The sequence below is a fragment of the Zootoca vivipara genome, chromosome 16 (genome assembly GCF_965207765.1).
Source record: "Zootoca vivipara chromosome 16, rZooViv2.hap1.1, whole genome shotgun sequence".
Classification (NCBI taxonomy): Eukaryota; Metazoa; Chordata; class Lepidosauria; order Squamata; family Lacertidae; genus Zootoca; species Zootoca vivipara.
Genome location: NC_142599.1, coordinates 36,853,871 through 36,880,076, shown reverse-complemented (window position 1 = coordinate 36,880,076; position 26,206 = coordinate 36,853,871). Strand labels below are relative to the sequence as shown.

Below are 26,206 nucleotides of genomic sequence, written 5' to 3'. Positions count from 1 at the left end.
TGTGTGTGTGTGTGTGTGTGTGTGTGTGTGTGTAAGAAGCATGGCTTTGGGTTCATGGATTTTGTTAAGCAGGTCTATAGATACAAACATTATTGCCCTGAATTCTTTTAGCACCGCTGTCTGGATTAAGGACCACCCTGTTATTAGGTTAATAACCCAGCTGAATATGTAGAATGGTAATGATGCCTAGTGGCCCGGTCAAGTACCACATGGCAGAAAATAGCACATGGTCTTGTTAGGGATGTGCAGACTAATGGCTAATAAGAGTTTACCATTTGGGAAGGGGGTGCCTCATTTCCTCTGGAAACATACCAGGGAGCTGTATAAAAGGCCCACAACTCCAGACCTCTTCATTCAATCACTGGGTTCCTCAACCTTACAACTCTTCATCTACCACCAAACAAGGTAAGCTGTGCTTCTAAATGCATCGTGTATTTGAGAGACACACACACAGTGTGTGAATCCAATTCTCAGATTAGAACCAATGAAGTAAATGGATATGGCCATCTTCGGTCCATTAATTTCATTAGGTCTACTCTGAATGTAACTTGGGTATAGTTAAGTTGCATACACCCCTTTAACTAAACACCTCTGCATATTATTGCATTTCTATTCTGTTCTAAGTTCTGAGCTGACGTCTGTAGCAAGGCTTACCTTGATTATGAATCAGAGAAACACACCTGATCCCATCTCATCCCTTTTTTTAAATCGCCACTTAAGTCCCATTCTTAAGTACCATTTTAAAAGGGGGGACAGGTGTTTTGCTTCACAGAGAAGTTTGGGAGCACACCATCCCCCCCCCCATGATATCTGATAGCTCACAAGTGCTCACAAAAACCTATTTGTCCTTTTGAGTTATGACTCTTTTAATCTGCTCCTTCTAATGTTATCTTTTTCTTATATGCTAATTTACTGCATTTTTATTGTCAGTTGCCAAGTGGGTGGAATTATGGAAATATTACTATTGAAATAGTTAACATCTAAAACTTCTGGTTACGGAAGCTTCAGGTTATGAACTCTGCTAACCCGGAAGTAGTTGCTCCTCCTGGTTGCGAACTTTGCCCCAGGATGCGAACACAAATCGCGCGCCAGAGGCGTGTGCGCGCAGCGGGAGGCCCCATTAGCAAAAGCGCGCCTCAGGATAAGAATGGTTTCAGCTTAAGAACGGACCTCCGGAACAAATTAAGTTCATAACCGAGGTACCACTATAATAATAATACAGAGGATCAGAATAGACCTACTACTAATACTGTTACTGGACGGCATGAATAAATTTCTGGAGCTCAGATCAGTGCCAAGTGTCTAGCAGCCATTTGGATTTCCCACAATGCACTGGAATGACAATTCATCAGGGGCACTGGGTGAACGTAAAATAGTGGCTAGAATAGGAAACTCGGTGCTGCTTGGAACACCAATGCCCATAGTCCAGTAAACCCGCCAGGCTCTACCATTCCATCAGGCTTCCCTGAACCTGGTACAAGCCCTACAGTGGTTAGCAAGTGTCAGTTCCTATTAGTCAACCCACCATGGTGCGAATGTAATTCCTCCTCTACATCACAAACATAATGCAACTTTCATCTGTTTCAGCCTACCTTCCAAGTGCAAAGATGACTTGCTGTGGCTGTGGCTCCGGCTCCGGCTCCAATTCAAATAGTGGACCCAACATCATCTGCATCCCCTGCGGTGGCGGTTGTGGCTGCGGTTGCGGCTGTGGTTGCGGCTGCGGTTGCTGCTGCTCCCCTTGCTGTTGCTGCTGCTCCCCCAGCTGCTGCTGCTGCAGCCCTTGCTGCTGCTGCTCTCCATGCTGCTGCTGCTGCCCCTGCTCCTGCTGTGGCGGTTCCAGTGGTGGGTGCTGTATCTACTACATTGGGTCTTCTAATGGCAGTGGCTCTTCTGGCTGTTGTGGCTGCTACTGATAATTTGGACGTTCCACTCTGGCTGCAGTAACAGCACGATCTCCCCAGCATCCCAAATGACATCATTAGCATGGGCATCCTTCGGAAGACCTGTCGGACGACCTCCTTTTCTCTTGACCAAGTCAGAAACCCCAGAGATTTTCCTCTGTATCTTTATTATAGCACTCTGATTCTCTCGTTCTCTTTAATTTCTTCAGAAGATTTTCCCCACCCATTTGGAAGCTCTAATATGTAAAGGAAGCAGGATGATGGTGTAGAATTAGATGGGTAGGACTTATTCTCCTTCTCCTTCTCCTTCTCCTTCTCCTCTTTCTCTTTCTCTTTCTCTTTCTCTTTCTCCTCCTCCTCCTTCTCTTTCTCTTTCTCTTTCTCCTTCTCCTTCTTCCTGAGCTGTGGATCTGCCTTGTACTCCAAACTGTTGCATAAATAAAAATACAAAATAAAACTATTATATTTATTGTCTATGAGGTTTCTTGGATGTTAGCTGCTTCATGTGCTAGGGTTGTACATTGCTAGGAGGGCGTTCTACAAGTGAGGAACTACTACTGAGAAGGACCTTTCATGTGCCAGTGTCAACCAGGCAGCAACCAGAGGCAACACCACCAAGAGGGCCTCCCCTGATGATCACAGGGCCTGAGCTGGCTTATATTGAGGGAGCTGATCCTTTATATACTCAGACCCCAAGGCATTTAGGGCTTTATGCTATAATGTCAACACATCGAAATGGACTTTGTAGCTCACTGGCAGCCTCTGCAGACCTTTCAAGACCGGTGACATATGGTTTCCTCACTGCCATATTTACCATAGAATCATAGAGTTGGAAGAGACCACAAGGGCCATCCAGTCCAACCCCCTGCCAAGCAGGAAACACCATCAAAGCATTCTTGACATATGCCTGTCAAGCCTCTGCTTAAAGACCTCCAAAGAAGGAGACTCCACCACACTCCTTGGTAGCAAATTCCACTGCCGAACAGCTCTTACTGTCAGGAAGTTCTTCCTAATGTTTAGGTGGAATCTTCTTTCTTGTAGTTTGAATCCATTGTTCCGTGTCCGCTTCTCTGGAGCAGCAGAAAACAACCTTTCTCCCTCCTCTATATGGCATCCTTTTATATATTTGAACATGCCTATCATATCACCCCTTAACCTTCTCTTCTCCAGGCTAAACATGCCCAGCTCCCTAAGCCGTTCCTCATAAGGCATAGTTTCCAGGCCTTTGACCATTTTGGTTGCTCCTCTTCCAGTCCATCTCTAAGACCAGCCCCACACAGTGGGCATTGCAGTAGTCTAAGTAGGAGGTCACTAGACCATGAGCTCAGGCTATCCCAGTACAGGAATGGCTATAGAAAACTAGCCTAAACTGCACATAAGCACCCCTAGTCACAGAAGCTACTTAAGAGTGTAGGAGCAAGATGGAATCAAGAATATAGATAGAGACAATGAGAGAGAGAGAGAGAGAGAGAGAGAGAGAGAGAGAGAGAGAGAGAGAGAGAGAGAGAGAGAGAGAGAGAGAGAGAGAGAGATCTGGGGTAACACAATTTGGAGTGCAAGGGCACTCATAACTGCTGGAGTTTAGTGAATAAGTGATAGAATTTAGATAATATTTGGAGTATTGAAGGAAAGATGACAGGCCAGTGAAAAACACAGACAAAGCTTCTTCTCCAGGCCAGGGTCTCACCTAGGATAAAAGTTATTAAGAATGATAAAAGATACTAGAAGCAAGTCATTAACCCATCAATGGAAACAAGAAAGGAGGCTCTGCTGGTGAGGGGAGGAGGTTGCTCAGGTGAAGGCTGGATATCACAAAGAAAAATGTTGTCCTTAAAAAGAGAGAGAGATATGAAGATAGGGGGCAAGCATACAGATGTGGGGGAGTTGCTTGGAGCAGGCCAGGACTGAAGTCTCAAAGTGTGTGTGTGTGTATACACACTCCATCAAAACCATATCCATCATCTACTTCTCCCCTAAATCTTTGTATGGAGGTCATTTCCATTTCCATGTGACCCTCTGCTTCCTTCCATTTGATTATTTCTTGATCCAGTCCTGCCAACCTTTTACCAGTTTGGTCTGGGACCTCTGCAGATTCCCTATTTCCATTTTCTACCTCATATTCCTCTGGTTCATCCCCCCCCGCCCCATCATTGTCTGGCTCCCCCCCCCAATCTTCATCAAACACTGATCTGATCATTTTTAATTGTTCAACCATGTGGACTATAGCCACCAGGTCATCACAGCCAGTGATATAACACCAAATGAGTCTACACACAAGCTCATCATGATTGACCCCCTTGTCCTTCAGTGTTATCAGTGGACATACATGTTGATCAGAAATATAGAGGGAGAGAATCAGAAGGCATTGGACACCTTAAGAAGTGGTACAAAATTTAGTATCCCCCCCTAAGGTTCTAAAGAAGATTCTTAATGCATTGGTTCTGCTTTAGAAAAGACCACAGAAATAATAAGATCCCAAATCTGGGCCAAATAGAATTTCAGCAAGTTTCCTATGTTAGGAAAATCAATCTTTGACATTACAGCAGGTTCGGGGGAACATTTGGTATGCCATAAGTTGTTGAACTACAGTTCCCATGATTCCAGTCTATTGGCCTTGCTCTTGGGGCTGATGGGAGATGTAGTTCAGCAACATCTGGAGAAGAAAAGGGATCTACACACATGCATTATAATCTTGAGGATCACAATGGTTACTATATATCTGCCAGCTCTTCCACCTTACCTTTGTACACTATGCACTTTTTGCCAAAGGTACATTGTTTTCTTTAATGAAAATATAATTGTTGGAAAGAGCCTGGAGGAGTTGAGCTCCCTTCCCCGCTCCTCCACATGCAGCTGATGGGTGTCCTTGGGCTAGTCAAACTTCTCTGAAGTCTCTCAGCCCAACTCACATCACAGAGTGTTTGTTGTGGGGGAGGAAGGGAAAGGAGATTGTTAACCGCTTTGAGACTCCTTAAAAGGTAAAGGTAAAGGACCCCAACAGTTAAGTCCAATCGCAGACAACTCTGGGGTTGTGGCGCTCATCTCACTTTATAGGGTTAGGGAGCCGGGGTTTATCCGCAGACAGTTTTTCTGGGTCATGTGGCCAGCATGACTAAGCCGCTTCTGGTGCAATGGAACACCAAAAGCAGAGCAGTGCACGGAAACGCCGTTTGCCTTCCCGCCAGAGTGGTACCTATTTATCTACTTTCCCTGGCATGCTTTCGAACTGCTGGTTGGCAGGAGCTGGGACCGAGCAACGGGAGCTCACCCCATCGCGGGGATTTGAACCGCCGACCTTCTGATTGGCAAACCCAATAGGCTCAGTGGTTTAGACCCGCGTCCCTTGAGACTCCTTAGGGTAGTGAGTTTGGATTTGATATCCTGCTTTATCACTACCAGCAATGGTGAATCAGATATTTTTGGGTGCGATAGGTTTTGCCTTGGGTTCATGGATTCTGTTAAGCATGTCTACCAATATAAACATTCCCCATAATACTCTTAGCATCCTCCAGTTAAACTGTGGATAATATAGCTATTAGGTTTACTGATGCTTTTAAAGACATAGTGTTGACCATGAGCCAGATCAAGGTTATTGCAGCTGACGACAGAGCATCATTTGGATAGAGATGGGTACTTCAATGGGTAATGAAGAGTTTACCTTCTATCACTCTCCCTCTCTGGCAGTAATGAGTGATGGTATCCTGCCTGCAAATTTCATCCACTTCTTTGAAAGGCAAAAAATTTAGCTATTTCACCAACAGTTAAAGTCAGGGAATGAAGCAGACCCTGAAACTTGAATGGCCATCCTTGAAGAAAAGCACTGTGATATTGGGCACGATTCATGCTTTCAGAAGCAACAACATTGCTTGCAAATGATATCCTTACCTGCTTTAAAAGGAACTAAGTGGAGCATTCCTTTTATTATTATTCTTTTTCTGGGGGTGGGGGCTTTTAGAGCAAAAAAAACCACCTGCCCCTGTTTCACTTTAACTTATTAAGCTTTTTCCATTCTGAAGAGTGCTACCAGTCTTTGTTGAAAGGGCCAGTTATAGCCATTTGCAATTTCATCAGTGGTGGTGGGGATGAAAATGACTCATATTAATTCCCCACAGGAGGATCATAAAAATTGATGTACCAGTACTCAAACCTTGATAAAAGTGTGATGGGTGCCAGCTAGAGATGGGGGAGACAAAAAAAACCCCAATTTTTAATGCATCACTTCTACTATGAAAAAAGAAGAAGTGTGTATTATGAGGTTCCAAATCTGAGGTGAAGAGAATTTCAGAAGGATTTCCGTGTTAGGAAATACAGTCATACCTTGGGTTACGGTTGCTTCAGGTTGCACATTTTCAGGTTGCGCACCGCACTGAACCCGGAAGTCCGGGTTTCGGTGCTCGTGCATGCGCATGCGCAGAAGCACTAAACCACGCTTTGCGCATGCGCAGAAGCACTGAATTGTGACCCGCGTGTGCGCAGATGCGGTGCTGCAGGTTGCGAACGCTGTGGGTTGCGAACGTGCCTCCTGCATGGCTCATGTTCACAACCCGAGCGTCCATTGTACTGTGTTTGGTGCTAGACTTTGATGTCCATGATTGTTACAACTGCTAACACTTCCTCACTGCCATTGTTAAAGACTAGATCTTCCTTGCCAAAGGCAGTTTGTCTCCCTTAATAACAATACAATTGGCACTAAGAGCTTACTGTGTCCGTTTGTGTTGTTTTTCTCTGCATGTATCTGCGTAATATCATACAATGGAACTCACACTTAATGGGCCAGCAATAAGGAATTGGATGTTTCTACTATAAGAAGCATGGCCTTGGGTTCATGGATTTTGTTAAGCTGGTCCCTGGATGCCACCATCCTTGTTCATAATCTTCTCAGTACCCTCTGGCCAGCTCAAGGACTGTTATTAGTTTTAATCATATTTTAGGTTACAGTATTAGGTTTAAGACGTGGAGTGGAAATGACGAATATGAGCCAGGTCAAGGGCCATTCAGATGATGATGGCACATTGTCCCGACGGGGATGGATTCTTTGATGGCTAATGAAGAGTTTACCATTTTTGTTGTGATACCTCACTTCCTCTGGAAAAACAACAGAGATGTATAAAAGGTCCACCGCTTGAGACTTCTCTATTCAATCTCTGGGTTTCTGAACCTTACACCTCTCCATCTACTACCAAACAAGGTAAGTTGTAGTACTTTATATCTGGGATATTTTTTTTTCCTGGTGTTGGACCTACTCTGAATAGACCTATTGAAATTAATGGATATGGTTAACCCTTTTGGCTGGATATGTCCTTTTAACTGAACTGATTTGCATATGATTCTATTTATATTCACCTCTAATTTATGACCTTATTTATCTTGTAGCAACAGTTGCAATACTTTGCAAATCCCCACCTATTGACATCAAGCAGATGTCTTCCCTGTGCCCTCTCCAGCACCTGCTTAAATCATTTTTGTTTTGTCAAGGCTATTCAGACATGTAGATGTTGACATGCTTCAATCCTTTTTTTTACTGATAATTTCAATTACATACGTTTAATTATTTTTAACCATTTTTATTGATACTTTAAATTTTTCTAGTAAACAGCTTAGAGGTTTTATTACCATCAAGCAGTACAGTGGTGCCTCGGTTTATGAACTTAATCCATTCCAGAAGTCTGTTCTTAAACCAAATCCGTTCTTAAACCGAGGCGCACTTTCCTTAATGAGGCCTCCCGCCGTTGGTGCTCTTCCACCGTTCGGCTTCCGTTCGTAGACCGAGGTAAACGTCGCAAACTGGGACACTACCGGTTTTGCGGAGTTCATAAACCGAATAGTTCTTATACAGGGCTGTTCGTAAACTGAGGTACCGCTGTATATAAATCCTGCTAACTAAATAAACAACTTACAAATCAGATCAGCAGAACTGGTCTCATCTCAATTCACATCAACATCTGTATATGATGCCCTACTGTAGATGCCCCCATTATCTCAAATGAGATGGACTCTAACTGGAGGGGTGGGTGGGCTTTGGGAGTTGATGTCTACTTAATGAAGATACTTGCATGGCCTCCATTCTGAGTTTTCAGTTTACTAGCTGCTGCTTTTAGTATCACAGTCTTGGGGTTTGCCATTTTGTTCCATTTGTGTGGTGGATAGCAAGGTGGAATGAAGAAACCTTTTAGAAATGTTTTAACAACCATGAATATAATCAGTGTCAAGGACCGTGCAAGATTCTCTGAAAACTTTACACGAGTTGAGAATAGGCCTACTATTTATAATAATCCTGAGCAATGCCAGGTTTACGTATAAGCTAAACAATCTATATATTAGGGCCCCACTCTCTTGGGGCCCCCCAAAAAACTAAAACACACACACCTGGATGTACATTTCCAAAATATAATATAAAAAACAAATAAAATAAAACCTACACACAGCAACAGTGTTTTGTGTTGTGTAGGCTCGTATTTGTTATGTGCAAATGGCTTTAGTTACCTATTAGGTCCATAAATTACCATATCACATATATTCAACAACAAAAAACAGCGACAATCTGTTGTTAACAAAGGACATCTGGACATATAAAGGGCCCCATGACCTTCAGTAGCTTAGGGCCTCTTCAAACCTAAATCTGGCCCTCACCCTGAGTTCCCATTAAAACTTTTCTGGAGCTCCAGTCAGTGCCAAGTGGCTGGGTCTAGTAGCCATTTTGATTTCCCACAATGCTTTGGAACAGCACTACATCAGGAGCATCTGGGGAACTTAGAAATTATGTGTCTCCTTGGAACACTGCTGCCCATTGCCAGGTAAGTCTGCCAAGCCCCACCAATGGTACTACCCCCCAGGGTACCTTAAACCTGGAATGAGCCCTACAGAAGTCAGCAAGTGGTAGTTCTCAATGGTTAGTGCACTAAATTGTGGACATCATTTCTCCTCTACATCACACACACACACACATTCTAAATGTAATGCATGTTTCATCTGTTTCAGCCTACCTTCCACTCACAAAGATGAATTGCTGTGGCTGTGGCTCTGGCTCCGGCTCCAGTTCAAATAGTGGACCCAACATCATCTGCATCCCCTGTTGTGGCGGTTCCAGCTGCGGTTCCAGCTGCTGCTGCCGCCCCTGCTGCTGCTCTCAGTGCTGCTCCCCTGGCTGCGGTTCTGGAATGTGCCGCATCATCTACATCAGGAATAACAACAGCAGTTCTTCCGGCTGCGGTTGCTGTGGTTGATACTTCGGACGTCCCTCTCAGCCTGAAATAGCAACACGATCTGTCCAACATCCAGAATAATATCCACACCATCAACCTCCTTTTGAAGACCTGTTGGGTCACCTCCTCCTGTTCCCTTTGCCAAGTGGAAAACCCTAAAGCTTTGCACCTGCCACCTATAATAAGCTGCAAATTTGCTTCCCTTCCCTTTAATCTCTTCAGAGGAGGTCCTGCAAGAAGACCTTAGAAGCAAAAGAGGCATGACTGTTGCGTAGAATTAAATCGGTAGGGTTTCACCACAATATTCCCCCCATTTGCTGGGCTGCGGAAGTGCCTTCTGCTTTCAGCTCTTGCATAAATGAAAATAAGATAAATAAAATATATGCTATAATGAAATTATCGTCTCCGGAACTTCTTGAAAATTAGGTATTGTATGTTATAAGGTTGTCTAGCAACTCCAATGGTTTATCTAACACCATCTCTAAGGCTTTTAAGCCAGAAGTCACCATTGATTTTTCTACCAGCCAATTCTACAGTGACCCATGGCCAGAGTCCGTGATGCTTCTCAATACCAGTTGCTAGAAACCACAGAAAGGGAGAGTGTTTCTGTGCTCAGGGTCTGCTTTCTGGTTTCCTATAGGCCATCGGTAGGCAAAGTAAGGCCCGTAGGCTGGATCTGGCCCAATCACCTTCTAAATCCGCCCCACGGATGGTCTGGGAATCAGTGTGTTTTTACATGAGTAGAATGTGTCCTTTTATTTAAAATGCATCTCTAGGTTATTTGTGGGGCATAGGAATTTGTTCATCCCCCCCAAAAAAAAATATTGTCCGAGCCCCCCACAAGGTATGAGGGACAGTGGACTGACCCCTTGCTGAAAAAGTTTGCTGACCCCTGCTATAGACATAAGGTTGGCCTTTGTGAAAAGAAGATGCTGATTTAGATGCATCACTATCCTAATCCAGCAGACTCTTCTCATGTTCTTATCTTCTTTTGATTACATCCTGTATGCAGGTTGGGGAAATGTTTCCTTTCATATGTCCAAAATCTATTTGCCATGAATTTCACTGGCCTACCAATATCTTCTATAGTGCTGAGAGATCATTACTAGCACTAATGGTTTGGAAATATGAGACAGGGGGCTGATATATACACACAGAACCTGACAATGACAAAGTTTCATACCCCACATGTTAGTCCAGAAATGCTATTGTTTAGTTTGCAGAACACTCTGTCCTCATCTCTTGAAAAATGGAACATATTTGGGTTCTTTCTATTTTCTGGAAGTGAACAGGACTGGGATGAAGAAATTGAGGAAATCTTTCCTCTGAGCTTCCAGTTCAGGCATAGGAAACCTTGGCCCTCCAGATGTTTTCGGACTACAACTCCCATGATCCCTAGCTAACAGGACCAGTGGTCAGGGATGATGGGAGTTGTAGTCCCAAAACATCTGCCGGGTCGAGGTTGCCTTTGCCTGTTCCAGTTCATAGTGCTATACTGTAGTAAAATGATTGCTGTTTTTCAGTCCCCCAAATTAAAGGTACATTTTTCGGTTATTTCATAGAATGATATAATCATAGAATCATAGAGTTGGAAGAGACCACAAGGGTCATCCAGTCCAACCACCTGCCGAGCAGGAAACACCATCAAAGCATTCTTGACATATGCCTGTCAAGCCTCTGCTTAAAGACCTCCAAAGAAGGAGACTCCACCACACTCCTTGGTAGCAAATTCCACTGCTGAACAGCTCTTACTGTCAGGAAGTTCTTCCTAATGTTTAGGTGGAATCTTCTTTCTTGTAGTTTGAATCCATTGCTCTGTGTCTGCTTCTCTGGAGCAGCAGAAAACAACCTTTCTCCCTCCTCTATATGACATCCTTTAATATATTTGAACATGGCTATCATATCACCCCTTAACTTTCTCTTCTCCAGGCTAAACATACCCAGCTCCCTAAGCCGTTCCTCATAAGGCATCATTTCCAGGCCTTTGACCATTTTGGTTGCCCTCTTCTGGACACATTCCAGCTTGTCAGTATTTAATATTTGCATAGGAAGAAGTCCTGCTGAATCAAGTCAAAGGTCCGTTTTAATTCAGCATCTGTGGCCAAGATGTTCTTGGGGAGCCAAAATATAGATCCTAAAAGCAGCAGCTCTCAACCCCTACATATGATTCCCCGAACTAGTATTCAGAGACATACTGCCTCTTTTCCCCCCACAAAGATTTTTTTTCACAATACAATAAAATAGCATCTAGAACAAATAGAATCAAAATAGAGCATTTAACTGCAGTATTCTGTTATCTCGATGCATGTCTGTGGAAAAACACTGCTGGGCCAGAGCCAATACCCTCACTTTCCCTTTCTCTGTACATCAGTGCTTTAGCAGTGCATAATGTGCTATTTCATAGCATGTGGGAGACTATGAAATGCAAGACCTCAAGCCAGGGTGTTGGCCTTTTAAGAATCTGAAGTCTCCACTAGGGGGCAGAGCCTAGAGGAGTCTAGGCAGAGACTTGACAGAGCTCAGACTGCTCTCTGACTCTCTTGGAGCAACTTACTCACTTGGAGTTTCCTGACATTCAGTGAAGCTGCTTATTGGAAGATTCAGGACAGATAAAGGAAAGCATATCTTCATGCACTGCAAAGTTAAACTATGAGACTCACTCATGCGAGGGGCGGTGATCACCACCAACTTGGGTAGCTTTAAAAGAGAATTTTGGAGGGGAATCATAGATGATAAAGCCATCAATGGATACTGGACATAATGGCTGCACTTTGCCTTCATAGTTAGATATGAATCTGAATATGACTTGCTGTAAACCACAGGACGCGGGTGGTGCTGTGGGTTAAACCACAGAGCCTAGGGCTTGCCGAACAGAAGGTCGGCGGTTCAAATCCCCACGACGGGGTGAGCTCCCGTTGCTCGGTCCCTGCTCCTGCCAATCTAGCAGTTCGAAAGCACGCCAGTGCAAGTAGATAAATAGGTGCCGCTACAGCGGGAAGGTAAACGGCGTTTCCGTGTGCTGCTCTGGTTTGCCAGAAGAGGCTTTGTCACGCTGGCCACATGACCTGGAAGCTGTAAGCCGGCTCCCTCGGCCAATAATGCGAGATGAGTGCCACAACCCCAGAGTCAGTCACGACTGGACCTAATTGTCAGGGGTCCCTTTACCTTTACTTTTAAACCACAGGAAGGGTTCCCCATAAGGATCTGGGTGGACACTGTGAGAAACGGGATTCTAGTCTAGAGGGGCCATTGGCTTGATCCAGCAGGGCTTTTCATATATGTTCTGACCTGCCTGGTTTCCTTGATCCACAATAAAGTATTAAAGTATGCAAATTTTCACCCATTTCAGCCTCTGTGCATTCATTGAGAGCCAGTGTGGTGTAGTGGTTAAGAGCGGTAGACTCGTAATCTGGTGAACCGGGTTCGCGTCTCCGCTCCTCCACATGCAGCTGCTGGGTGACCTTGGGCTAGTCACACTTCTCTGAAGTCTCTCAGCCCCACTCACCTCACAGAGTGTTTGTTGTGGGGGAGGAAGGGAAAGGAGAATGTTAGCCGCTTTGAGACTCCTTCGGGTAGTGATAAAGCGGGATATCAAATCCAACCTCCTCCTCCTCCTCCTCCTCCTCCTCCTCCTCCTCCTCCTCCTCCTCCTCCTCCTCCTCCTCCTCCTCCTCCTCTTCTTCTTCTTCTTCTTCTTCTTCTTCTTCTTCTTCTTCTTCTTCTTCTTCTTCTTCTTCTTCTTCTTCTTCTTCTTCTTCAACACATATAAAGAGCAGTTGGACTGTTACGGCTAACCAATGCTTCCAACATTAGTTTGTTCTCTGACCATGCTCCTGATATCTAAGTGTTCAGTTAGTCATATGAGAGGGAGTCAGTGTGCATAGTACTGTATGTACATAGGGACTTGTGTTGGGGAACCCACCTGTTCCCGAAGCCTATGCAGACTTTTGCAAATTAAAACTAGCACCTTGGAAGCATACCAAAAGCCGGTGCACTTGGCAAAACAGGAATAGCATTTATTTATTTTTAAATAAAACATGGGCATATTTACTTATGATAGGTTATTATAGCCTTGTTCAGCTAATACAGATAATCAGATTAGAACAGGGCTGGACTGCTTTATACTCATCTCTCAGAGGAAAACTGGAACACTATCATATACTTGCAGTGCTCCAAATCCTCAGTGCCCATGCATGCACATATATTTATAGGTATATGAGCACTTGTCTAAAGTCAAGAAATATCAATTTCCATCCAAACTTGATGGATAGCAACCACAAAGACCATATCCTATTCTGGATAGCACCCCACTCCTAAACAGGAAATGCACAATAACTCAGTGGTAGAACATCTGATTTGCAGTAAGAAGGTATCAGGTGTTTTATCACTGCCAGCTTGATGTCATGCTATCATTCCTTTGTCATACTCCTATAAGTGCTTTCAGCTCTGATTTCAAAATAACCAGGGCATCAAGCCAATAGAGCATTAATCACCCACAGTTAATAAATGCCTAGTCAATGAGAGATATGGATTAAGCAGAGGAATACCAATTGGAATGGAGAAATGCAGAAGGATGTCAGCAGTACACCGGGAATCAGCTGGTGTTCAGAGATGGCTCACTTCCTTTGGGATGGGTTGATGGCACTATATAAAATAGGAGAGGGTTCTTCACTCCTTCACTGGAACTTGTTGTTCTAAGGAACTACCGCTGCTGAACAAGGTAAGGTGTTTATTATTATTCATGCAAGATGTGGCAGGGTATGAGAGAAGTTTGAGATTTGCACTCCCCCCTTCCCGAGTTCAGCAATTCTTCTGTGTTGGGATGGACAGAATTTCAAACTATCCATTAGAAATAGGCATGGAGACACTGGATCCATGTTCCTCCATATACAGTGGTGCCTCGCTAGACAAATGCCCTGCTAGACAAATTTTTCTCTAGACGAATGGGTTTTGCGATCGGAGGTTGCCTGGCAAGACGAATTCATTTTGTGAAAAATTCATCTAGCGAATCGCGGTTTGCCATAGGAATGCATTGAAATTCAATTAATGCGTTCCTATGGGCAAAATAATAATAATAATAAATTCAATGCATTCCTATGGGATTTGCAAGACGAATTTTTTGCAAAACGAATTGACTCACAGAACGAATTAAATTCGTCTTGCGAGGCACCACTGTACTTGCTCCTTGGTGACCCATCCCAAAGAATCTAGGGAGCTCAAGGGAGTGTAGATGGTTCACACAAGATCTCTGTAGAGATTTAGGCTGAAAGAGAGTGATAGGCCAAGGGCCCCTACCCAGTGAACTTCATGATGACTAAGTGGGAATTTGAACCATGGTTTCCTGGGTCCTAGTCCAACACTTTAACTACTAAGCCACAATGGCTGTAGATTTTGTCTTCAATGCCAGACCAGTGTAGCAAATATGGAGTGGGAGGACAATAGCAGCAGGTGTTGAATAGCTTTGAGGTGTTCATCAACATATTATCTTTGCCAAGTCTTAAGGTGGGGAGGTAGTCTGGATGTGTCTAAGTTTTCTCAGTCTTTGGGAAGGAGAAGCTTGCCTGGATCTCAACCAGAGGTTTCTCCCAGCTCAAACTGAAGATGTCAGGAATTGAAAGTGGCACCTTCTGCATGCAAAACAGATGCTGTGCCATTGAACTATGGCTGTTCTCCAAGACATAGAACTGGTGATTGAGGGGTGTTGAAAAATCATTCAGAGATTGGTGGATCACACAGAGCATCAGCAGGATCCCAATGAGTCTAATTCCAGTCTATAGATCAAGTCTATGCAGCCCATCACCCTGATTGCGTGGCCCCTAGGTTCATGACACAAACCTCACTATTTTTTGCAATCCCAGTCAAGCAGCAAAGACTGACATCTCATGAGCTCATGGTGTGTCATGATAGGAGACCAACTGGTGGCCAGTATAAAAGCCTGATCTAAATAATATGTTTTAAAAAGTGTTGTGTGGTTCCTCCTCCAACCATCTCTCTGTCTCCTTTACAGGTTCATCTTCCTACTCTTTAAAAATGAGTTGCTGCTGTTGTGGAGGTCGTGGCTGCTGCTGCTGCAACACACGTAGGCCAAGAGTGGTCTACTATGTCAGGAGGCAGGTCCCCGTTGCATCCAGCTGTTGTGGCCGCCGGTATTCTTATGTCCCTTCACGAATTTGCTGCTCCCGTGGATCTCAGCTCCCCATCCAGCAGTGCTGCCCACCAGCAAAGAGATGCTAAATAAATCTCTGCAGGCATTGAGAAATGCTCGGAATCTCCACCTCAACAGCCGGGTGGAGAAAACCATCATGGAGAACCCCAATTTGAAAACCTGTTAGATTGCATCTTGCAATCACATCTTGCTGAGTTAAATGCCTGAAACCTTCCTCACCACCCTGATCACATCCTCTGCTCAACTGAACAATTTCTATTTGTTTTATTCCTTGGAATGAATCCCTGAATTTGTTTCAAACAATTGAATGAGAGGCGATGCCATGCTTTTGAGCCACATGGTGTACAAAGCAAACAATAAAAAAATTGTGAAATTAAATAAGTTCTCATTGTCTTGATACTTCACCACCACATCACCACCTCTTGTCTGCAAACTACACCTCAGGTCCTGTCAGGTTTAGCAATCCAGACAATCCAGGATTTTCCAGAGGCAGTCCTGGATTTATAGAAGCCGTCTCAGTTTCTGATTTGATCCTGGAATGTCCCGCTTTTCCTTAGGACTTCTCTATTTTCATCGGAGAAATGTTGGAGGGTATGGAGTTATGCAATCCCTGAACCAAGGAGATACAGCCTTTAGAAGGCATCTGAAGGCAGCCCCATATAGGGAAGTTTTTAATGTTTAATGTTTTATTATGTTTTTACATATGTTGGAAACTACCCAGTCAAATGGGTGACGTATTACTATTACTATTACGACTAAGGGTGTCCCTATTTCCATTGAAAAAATGTTGGAGGGCATGAACAACCAATCCCTTTCATCAGGGAATTCTGGGGGTTCTAGCTCTGTGAGGGGAATGCACAGGATCCTTAACAAACTACAGTTCACGGGTGTCAGATAGGCCAGACTTTAAGGGAATACGAACTCCCTCGCTCACGACTGGATGCCAGAAACAGGAATCAAGAGGTCTTACCAATGTATTTATTTAAGAATCACAGAGACATGGAAAGTGCATCCACTTGAAAGATGGCGTTGCTCCAACTGGGCTGCTCCCCCCTCCCTTCCTAGCAACAGTACTTCCCCTTATGGTGGCCGCCAGGGGTTAATTGTCTCTGACTCTTTTGCTCTTGCACTTTCAGTGCATGCCGGCAGGGCCAGATTTAGGTTTGATGAGGCCCTTAAACTACTGAAGGTAATGGGGCCCTTTATATGTCCAGCTGTCCTTTGTCAACAACAGATTGTCGCTGGTTTTTTTGTGTTGAATATACAGTGGTGCCTCACTTAACGAATGCCCTGCTTAACGAAATTTCCGCTTAACGAAAGGTTTTTTTTAACGGAGGTTGCCTCGCTAGACGAATTCATTTTATGAAAAATTCGTCTAGCGAATCGCGGTTTCCCATAGGAATGCATTGAAATTCAATTAATGCATTCCTATGGGCAAAAAAAAATAAAAAATCCCAAAAAAATTCAATGCATTCTTATGGGATTTGCTAGACGAATTTTTCGTTATAAGAAAAGACCCGTGGAACAAATTAAATTCGTCTAGCGAGGCACCACTGTATGCTATATGGTAATTTATAGACCTAATAGGTCAAGGGTCAGCAAACCTTTTCAGCAGGGGGCCAGTCCACTGTCCCTCAGACCTTGTGGGGGGCCAGACTATATTTTGAAGGGGAAAAAGAACGAATTCCTATGCCCCACAAATAACCCAGAGATGTATTTTAAATAAAAGGACACATTCTACTCATGTAAAAACACGCTGATTCCCGGACGGTCCGCAGGCTGGATTTAGAAGGCGATTGGGCCGGATCCGGCCCCCAGGCCTTAGTTTGCCTACCCATGTAATAGGTATCTAAAGCCATTTGCACATGTTGCCATGGAGTCCATGCAGAATGTACGCACCCTATATCACTGGCAGAGGAAGAGGAGTGCGGGGGGAGCGCATCGCCCCCGGCAGCGCGATCCCAGTAGGGTGCCATCGCGGCTGCCCCCCCGCCCATGCTGGATGCCCCGCCCCTGCAGGTGGCATGCCCCGGGGACGCGCACCAGCCCTGTCCCCGCCTGCTCTCCGCCCCCCCCCCCCCGGTGCTGGAGCATGAAGCTCCGCCACTGCCCTATATGTAGAAAGGAGCAAACCAGTGATATTTTAGGGAGCAGGCTAGCAGGCGGGGCCCATTACTTACACCATAGGAACCTACACAACACAAAACACAGTTGTTGTATGTAGGTTTTATTTTTTTTATCTTATATTTTGGAAATGTACATCCAGGTTTTTTTTTTCTTTAGTTTTTTTTGGGGGGGGGGCTCAAGATGGTGTGGCCCTAAGCTATAGCTTGTTTAGCTTATACGTAGATCCAGGACTGCACGACGGATTCTGGGAGAAGTGGGGTTGGGAATGCTTTCCAGTGCTAAGGTGTCATCTGGCTGTTCTGGCTCTGTCTCCCCCATCCCTTATCCCAACACACCTCCCAACTCTTCTGTTTACCTGGCTCTGAGCTGTGACCCTCCTCAAACCACTGCTGTAAATCAATACTATTTTCCCCTTCTAGGGAAGGTTCGGGGGGGGGCAGTCTCCACCATTCCTCCTCAGTTCTGTCCTCCTCAGTCCAGTCCCTGACAACAGGCTTCTTTGAGGGGAAAAGGTTATAGTTTAAAATTGTGAAATATTGCTTTGGATGTATAGTGTAGATGGGACCTAAGAGTCAACTGCCAGGTCTTTCAGCTTCTATATGTAAACTTGGGGTTGATGGATGCCATTTTATCAATAACAAGGCACAAAGGTAAACATTGGCCACCAACATGGATGGCTTTAAAAGAGGATTAGAAAGATTCACAGAGGATAAGGCTATCTCCATGGTCGAAGGCAGCAATGCTTCTGAATACCAGAGAGTGCTCCTGTGTTTGGTACCTTGTGGGCTCCATTTTGAGGCATCTGGGTGGCCATTTTGAGAGGAAGATTCCCCCAAAGGAAGGAAGAAATGTAGCTCAGTGGTAGAACAGCAGAAGGACACATGTTCAGTCCCCAGAGAGCGGCCGCATCTTATAATGTGCATCTTATAATGAAATGCCTCCACACAAAATGGCTTGAGAATTGGAATTGTGGCAGTGTTTTCTTCTTCTTAAATAATTGAAGGATGGCGGGATATTGAGGCAGATTTGAACCAGTAATCATTCGAATCTACTTTCCCTCAGCCCACCAGGTAAATCATCAGCCTTCCACCAAACTGGGCAGTGGGAGAGCATGTGTGTGTGTGTGTGTGTGTGTGTGTGTGTGAGAGAGAGAGAGAGAGAGAGAGAGAGAGAGAGAGAGAGAGAGAGAGAGAGAGAGAGAGAGAGACCTATCAGCAAAAAAAAAAAAAAATCTGCACAGAAATTTATAGGGAAAATAATTGTCCCATCTTTGAAGGAGAATTTATGTGGGGTGAGGTTCAGAGTGTTTTCATGAGGTAATTTTGAGGGGAAGATCTGGAGAGGAATAAGAACAAATGCTTGGACTAAGAAATTGCCAATAAGGAATTGGTGCATTAGATTTCCACTGAGGGAAAAGAGAAATGGAGTTTACCTCATCAGGCTCTTTGCAGCATAGCTGCCAAGTCTCCCGTTTTTCACGGGAAACCCCCGTATTCAAACCCGTTTCCCGCTGTTATCCTGAATAGAGAAAAATCCCGTAACCCCCCCGGATTTCCTACCTGCCAGGGAGGCTCCTTCTGCGCATGTCTGGACATGTGCAGAAGATTTCGGGTGCCACTCTGCCTATGTCTGGGCACCAGAAATCGGGCAGCGCTGGCACCAGAAGTTGCTTCTACGCATGTCCAGACATGCGTAGAAGCAACTTCCGGTGCCGCGCCGCTGCTGATCCCAGATTCTTCTTACCAGGAGTTGGAGGGGATGCTTTGCAGTCAAGTGGCTTCTAGAACTGGAGGGGAAGGAATGTAAGGGCAAAGAATGCCTCCTTGCATCCCTAGCCGTGCATACAGAAAATCTTAATGAATAAAAAAAGGCAGTACGGGGTAGCTTTTATGATTTCTTAATTTTATTATTGTCTGCACATGGAGTTGGAGAAAGCATGCATTATAGCTGTGGACCCTAGAACACCAAGAGGAAAATCAAAACACCATCTATGCTACATACAGTAGGCTTGGCTACATGCAATAGGCTCCTTTGCTGTTGAGAAGGCTGTTGAAGGAATAATAGGAAACAAAGGAGGAGATTCAAAGTAGTGACTGAAGGAGCCTGGTGAGAAGCTTCAGGCAATTCATTCTTTGTAGGCTAATCAAGTAACCCAGCAGCCTTAACAACCAATGCTGTTGGTCGCGATGCTATTCCGGTTGTTGCACTGACTGCTTCTGGACTTTGTTTGACTCTGGACGGTCCTTTAGCACTTCTTGGTGCCACAACCTTTGGTGGTACAGCATGATTTCACCGGAGCACAACATATCTGGCTGCAGCAGGGGGAGCAGCAAGATTTGGAACTGCTGCAGGGGGAGCAGCAGGACTGGCCACAGCAGGGGGAGCAACAGGACTGACCACAGCAGGGGGAACAACAGGACTGGCCACAGCAGGACTGGCCACAGCAGGGGGAACAACAGGACTGGCCACAGCAGGACTGGCCACAGCAGGGGGAGCAGCAGGACTGACCACAGCAGGACTGGCCACAGCAGGGGGAGCAGCAGGACTGACCACAGCAGGACTGGCCGCAGCAGGGGGAGCAGCAGGACTGGCCACAGCAGGACTGGCCACAGCAGGGGGAGCAGCAGGACTGACCACAGCAGGACTGGCCACAGCAGGGGGAGCAGCAGGACTGACCACAGCAGGACTGGCCACAGCAGGGGGAGCAGCAGGACTGGCCACAGCAGGGGGAGCAGCAAGACTGGCCACAGCAGGACTGGCCACAACAGGGGGAACAACAGGACTGGCCACAGCAGGGGGAGCAGCAGGACTGGCCACAGCAGGGCACAGGGCAGCACAGGACAGCTGTCCCGCAGGATGAAGAGCAGCAATCGTTACAGCCCATTTTTTGTGGAGTGAAGACAAAACTGAAAGAGAACCAAAAGGATACATTCTCTCTCTCTCTCCTCTCTCTCTCACCATCCCTTGTAGGGGCTGCCACCATCCCACTCACCAACCTCACCAACCCAGCTGTTAATCTCCCTTCCCCCACATTTGGCCAATTCATCCTCCCTTTACACAAAAACCCATCTCCTTAAATCTACCCCCTCTATTACCCCCTCACTGCTCATCCCAACCCTATTCATCTGAAGAAGGAAGGGGCTTCAGAAAGTGGTTTGCCAAATTGCTCTCTGAAGCAGTCTACGCCACAATGTTTTGTTGTATCTAGCTTGTTGTGCAAAGTAGAATATAGGAATGCAGTAGATGGGAACATAGGATGCTGCCTTATGCTGAGACAGACAATCATTCCACTGAGCTCAATATTGTCTGCACTGACTGGTAGCATCTCTCCAGGGTTTCATAACTGGGGTCAATTCCCAGCCCTACTTGGAGATACCGAAGTCTGAACCTAGAATCTTCAACATGCAAAGCACGTACTCTGCCGCTGAGCTACGGTCCTTCCCAGCATATAATGGCCCCAGCAGAGAGTTCAGAACTCACTTACACTAGATTCTCGCACTGTGAAGGAAGGGCTCCAATTCTGTCAAAGGTTCTTCCCACTTCCCCGCTTTTAAAATACAAAAGAACCAGTGGAACTTACCAGTTGTAGTAGACTGTGAAGTCAATGAAGTAATGTGAGTGAAGGACGGAGGGATGGGAGTCCTTTTATACAGTTCCACAAGCCCATCCCCAAGGAAGTGAGGCAGCGTGAAAGCATGCCCAGTTCTTACTTGGCCATTCAAGCGCATTGTCATCCGCTGCGCCATCATCCGGTCTGTAATCCTTCTTGGGATCTTGTTGTATTTGTGACGAACAAAGTATATTTGGGGCCTATTATTTAACTTAGGTTCAGCTAATAACACTGTAATTTCCCCATGTGTCTAAGAGGCACTCAAAGGAACAATTTAATAGGAAGAATATTTCACATGGTGGACATTTCACTGAGCTGCCTTCCCGGATCTGGTGACAACACTCTGATACATGAGCCGGAAGGTCTCATTGTAGGCTTATCCCACTAGAGATGCACGGACTAAATGTCATCCCCATCTCATTAGGAGATTCATGTGACTTTCTAGGTCAGTTATACTTATTGAGGAGGAAATATGACAACCAGCAAAGTCAAGTTGCCCATCTACATGGGGAGACATTGACAATATTAAAATTATCCTGATCTATGGTATTGATAGAGAGATGCAATGGCCTGAGGCAGGAATGGCCAATTAGGGTCTGGATGAAATTCCCTTCCCAAAGCTATTTTATGTGGCCCCTACTGCAATGAAGCTCACCACATTTAAGCACCTCTCATTTGTGGGCCTGGTCCAACTCCAAAAGACTGGAAATGTGCAGAAATCAATTGTGAGTTGGGTTCTGACCTGCAGACAAGTTTGGGTCAAGTTCAAAGTGATGGTTCTGACATAGTGTATTCTGCAAGAAATGACACAAAGGCTCGCTTGGACTACTGCAATGCGCTCTAAGTGGGGCTACCTTTGAAAGTGACCCGGAAACTGCAATTAATCCAGAATGCGGCAGCTAGACTGGTGACTGGGAGCAGCTGCCGAGACCACATAACACCGGTCCTAAGAGACCACATAACACCGGTCCTAAGAGACCTACATTGGCTCCCAGTACGTTTCCGAGTACAATTCAAAGTGTTGGTGCTGACCTTTAAAGCCCTAAACGACCTCGGCCCTATATACCTGAAGGAGCATCTCCACCCCCATTGTTCAGCCCGGACACTGAGATCCAGCGGCGAGGGCCTTCTGGCAGTTCCCTCACTGTGAGAAGCAAAGCTACAGGGAACCAGGCAGAGGGCTTTCTCGGTAGTGGGGCCCGCCCTGTGGAACGCTCTTCCATCGGAGGTCAAGGAAATAAACAACTACCTGACATTTAGAAAACACCTAAAGGCAGCCCTGTTTAGGGAAGTTTTTAATCTGTGATATTTTAATGTATTTTGGTATTTGTTGGAAGCCGCCCAGAGTGGCAGGGTATAAATAATAAATAATAATAATAAATAATAATAAATACCTCAAGGAATGCCTGTCCCCACATTAACCAAACCAAACCCCACATTCATTATCTAAGGCCCTTCTTCATGTGCCCCCTCAGAACAAGATGAGTGGGTGGGGACATAAGAATAGGCCCTTTTAGTGGTGGCTCCCCAAATGTGAAATGCTCTTCTCAAAGAGGAACACCTGCCATCACCACTATTTGTTTTTAGGGAAACATTTTTATTCACTAACACTGTGGGAACTTAATTTTTGGCTCATTTTTTGGAGTTTGGGGGTTTGAAGTTGAGTTGGATTTACTCTTTTATACATATTACTATTTTCTTTTTATACTTGCTTTGAAGGTTTCTTTCTGAAAGTTGCTTTGAGTTCACATTTTTTAAAACAAAAGTGACTAATTATAGCAGTGGCTGCCAACTTGGATGCCTTTAAAAGAGGACTAGATATATCCATGAAAGATCGGGTTGTCAATTTCTGCTAACATTGATGACTATGTTCTCCTTCCCATATAAGCATATCTGTGATAGTCATTTTCTGGGGAACCTAAATGGGTAGAATAGCTGTTCCATTTATATTCTGTCTTGCTTGCCAATTTCCCCAGAGGCCTTTGGTTTACTACTATGAGAAGAGGATGCTAGATTAGATATGCCTTTGGCCTGATCCAGCAGGGCTTCTCTTGTGTAACTTGCAACTTTGCTTATGCAACTTTCCATGCTGAATTACTAAGAAATATGCTTGTAATGGGAGATTACTGATTTCTGTTTGCCAGCCTAGCATAGTACCATGAAAGTGAAACCTCAAAGGAAACACTTCCTAAAACTCTTCGTCCCATTTCCTGTTCATCTCCAGGACTTGGGCAGGGGAAATTTGGCTGAAATCCAACTAAGTTCTATTCAGCATAGACTCAGTGAAATAAAGGAACCTAAATCCATTCCCATGAGCTTCAATGTAGGATTAGTAGTGGATGCAACCCATAATAAATAACAACAATGTATGTAACTAGAACAATGTAACTAGAACAATGTATGTTGTTAGACTCCAATTCCCATTGGGTCCAGTTAGCCTACTCAGTGGTCAGGGGTGGTGGGAATTGGTGTCCAACAACATCTGGTGAGGGAGTCTCTAATCTGGGTGATAATAGCCATGATATTCAGCCTCGTAGGGTTTTTTGGGGTGAACTTCTAATTTACCCCTAGGTCTAGTTCATACTTCTAAGCACATGCTGGTTAGACCTGAGAATTGCTCTGCTATTAGTATAAGATGGTGTTAATGATATGCCATTAGCCAACCTTCTTTTAATGAAAGCTGTGAATATAGACAAAGAGAGCAGAGTGGAATGTGCTGTGCTAGAACGACATCCCCTTTACTTAACCTGAATGTGGTGCATCACTTCTTAAGGAAGGTCAAAGTAAGTTGCAGCAGCAACCCTCTGTGTCAGGCAGCAGAGAAACCAACCCCCATGGCAGGTTGCTAGGAATGAACAAGACAAGGAAAGGTCTTTCCCATCTGCTTTTATTCAATATTCACAGAGAGAGGGTTGGGAATGCAGACTCTCAGAACAATGACATTGTCCCGAGGAAAGCCCCACCCCTCTTTTCTCCCACATCCTCATTCATCAACAGCACCCCCCACACTTTACGGTTGTCTGTCTCCAAGCTCTTTGCTCTCCTACTTTCAAGGCCCACCGGGTTCTGGGAGATGGTGGGTCTGGAATGCTTTCTACTGATAACGTGTCAGCCAGGCTCTGCCTCCGTCTCCTCTCCCATCATTTCCCAACTTTCCTTCTCATCTTCCTCTGAGCTGTGACCTCCCTCAAACCCCTCTTGTAATTCTGAACTGTCTTCTTCTTCTCTGGAAGGGTCAGGCTTTGGAGGCGGTCTCCACCATTTCTCCCCAGCTCAGTTCCTGACACTGTGTCACAGAACCATGAAGGACAAAATAAATGTTCTAATGGATCAGACTAAGGTGAGGAGGGGATCTATCTAGTTCAGCAGCTGGTGTCCCACAGTGGATCCAAGCAGATGCTTCCTGGACCCCCCCCCGAAAGAAACATTTCTGAGGGGTGTTGTGCATGAGTGTGTAGAGGCATGCCATTATCCTTTTTATTGGTGCCATGAGAAACAACCGAAATGAATATGAGTGTATTTGCAAGCTTTTATTTAGTTCACAAACATTACTTAATTCCATTATTTATTTAAGCATTGTGTTTCTGTTTAAATGCATTGAAGTCAATTGCATAATTCATTAGTTTTGGCCATAGCAGAACAGAATAGCGGTAGCTGAACTGCAGGAGAACGGACACAGTGACTGTGACTAACAATGAATGTGACACATATCTCTGCCTCCATACATCACTAGATACAACCTATTATAGTAATAGTAGTAGCAGCAGTAATAATGTTTTTTTAAAAAAGCAATGGTTATATTTATTAAGAGAGAGCAAGCACATGACCATAGAAATCCAAAGCCAAATGTTCTGAGCAGGCTGAGGAATCAACAAGCTTTCAGTTGTATGAGAAATGGGGATTTGGGACGGGGGATTCGGCCACCAGGGTATTGTAGGATTCCAATTCCCACCAGACCTTGCCAGAATGGCCAGTGATAAAGTATGGAGGGAAACATCTGGAGGGGCCACACTTTCCACATCTGTGCCTAAGGTCCTGGACTGACTGAGCAACTCATGTGTTGTCCATTCATCCCTATGAGTGCCATTTTGGCTAGAGACTGAGAATTACAAGGTTAACTACGAAGAAAGAGCTCTAACGAAGGGTGTGTGCACAGTCAAGGATCATACACCAGATGATGTTGTAGTGGAAGCCAATGCCATGTTTTAATGGAGACATGAGCATTGTTGAGTAATGGCCTCACTACTCGGGGGAGCAGTCACAGAGCTGCATAAGAACGTTCACCACCAGGTAGCCGTGTTGGTCTGCCGTAGTCAAAACAAAACAAACAAACAATAATAAAGCTCATACCAATGACAAACTTCGTTGGTCTTTAAGGTGTTTCTGGAAAGAATTTTTAAATTTTGTTTCCACCACCAGATAGTTATTCATTCACTCACAGGATGCCATATTTTATCCCGTTCTTACCAGATACTACATGACATCTTTTTTGCAAATAGTTGAGATTGTAGTGGATCAAACAATAATCCCAGACTTACATTTGTGATGGACCTGGAGAGTTAATGTCCCAAGAAAGTCTATCAAAAATTCTTATTTTTCCAAGTGTCTCCAAAAACCTAGAATATCCCACTAAGTTCTGAATTCATTTAGCACATCAGAATTCATCAACAGCCTGCCCCCTTGCAAAATTCTAATATGGCACAATGTTGGTCTTTGTTTTTCTTCCACCTAGGAAGCTTTCTGCTGCTTTGGTCCATCTAGCAGAGGGAACTGTGGTCTTGCAGATAGTGCTAGACATCACCCCCAATTATTTTTGGCCATGGGTTATGCTGTCTGGAGTTTGTGAATCCAAAAACATATGACATATGGAACTTCCACAGCTTGTGGTCCTTGAGGGCTTAGGGGCTGGGGAGAAATTCAATTCCATTACTCAATGGCTTGGGTGACCACATGCTTTTCATGCAGAAGATCATAACCCCCGGCTCATAGCTTCCCCACTGGAAAGAACTCAAGAATGGAAAAAAAAAAGTGACAGAGAAATCCTGAGAGGAAAAACAACAGTTATGAGGGATTTAAGTAAAAGTGAGATGGAGAGAAAGTGAAGATTTTTAAAGAACAACAACACAGAAGCAAATTACTTTTAATGGGGAGGAATAGCAGAGATGGGTACAACACAGAGAAGGCAACATCTTTTTGC

General features: G+C 44.8%; 1 protein-coding gene across 1 annotated transcript; it reads right to left on the bottom strand.

Annotated features, from left to right (window-relative positions):
* Positions 1-19,644: 19,644 nt before the first annotated feature.
* On the bottom strand, positions 19,645-20,283 carry LOC148683192 (uncharacterized). Its single transcript, XM_088659928.1, has one exon. The coding sequence runs from the start codon at positions 20,281-20,283 to the stop codon at positions 19,645-19,647; it is 639 nt and encodes a 212-aa protein (XP_088516054.1).
* Between the last annotated feature and the right edge of the window lie 5,923 nt (positions 20,284-26,206).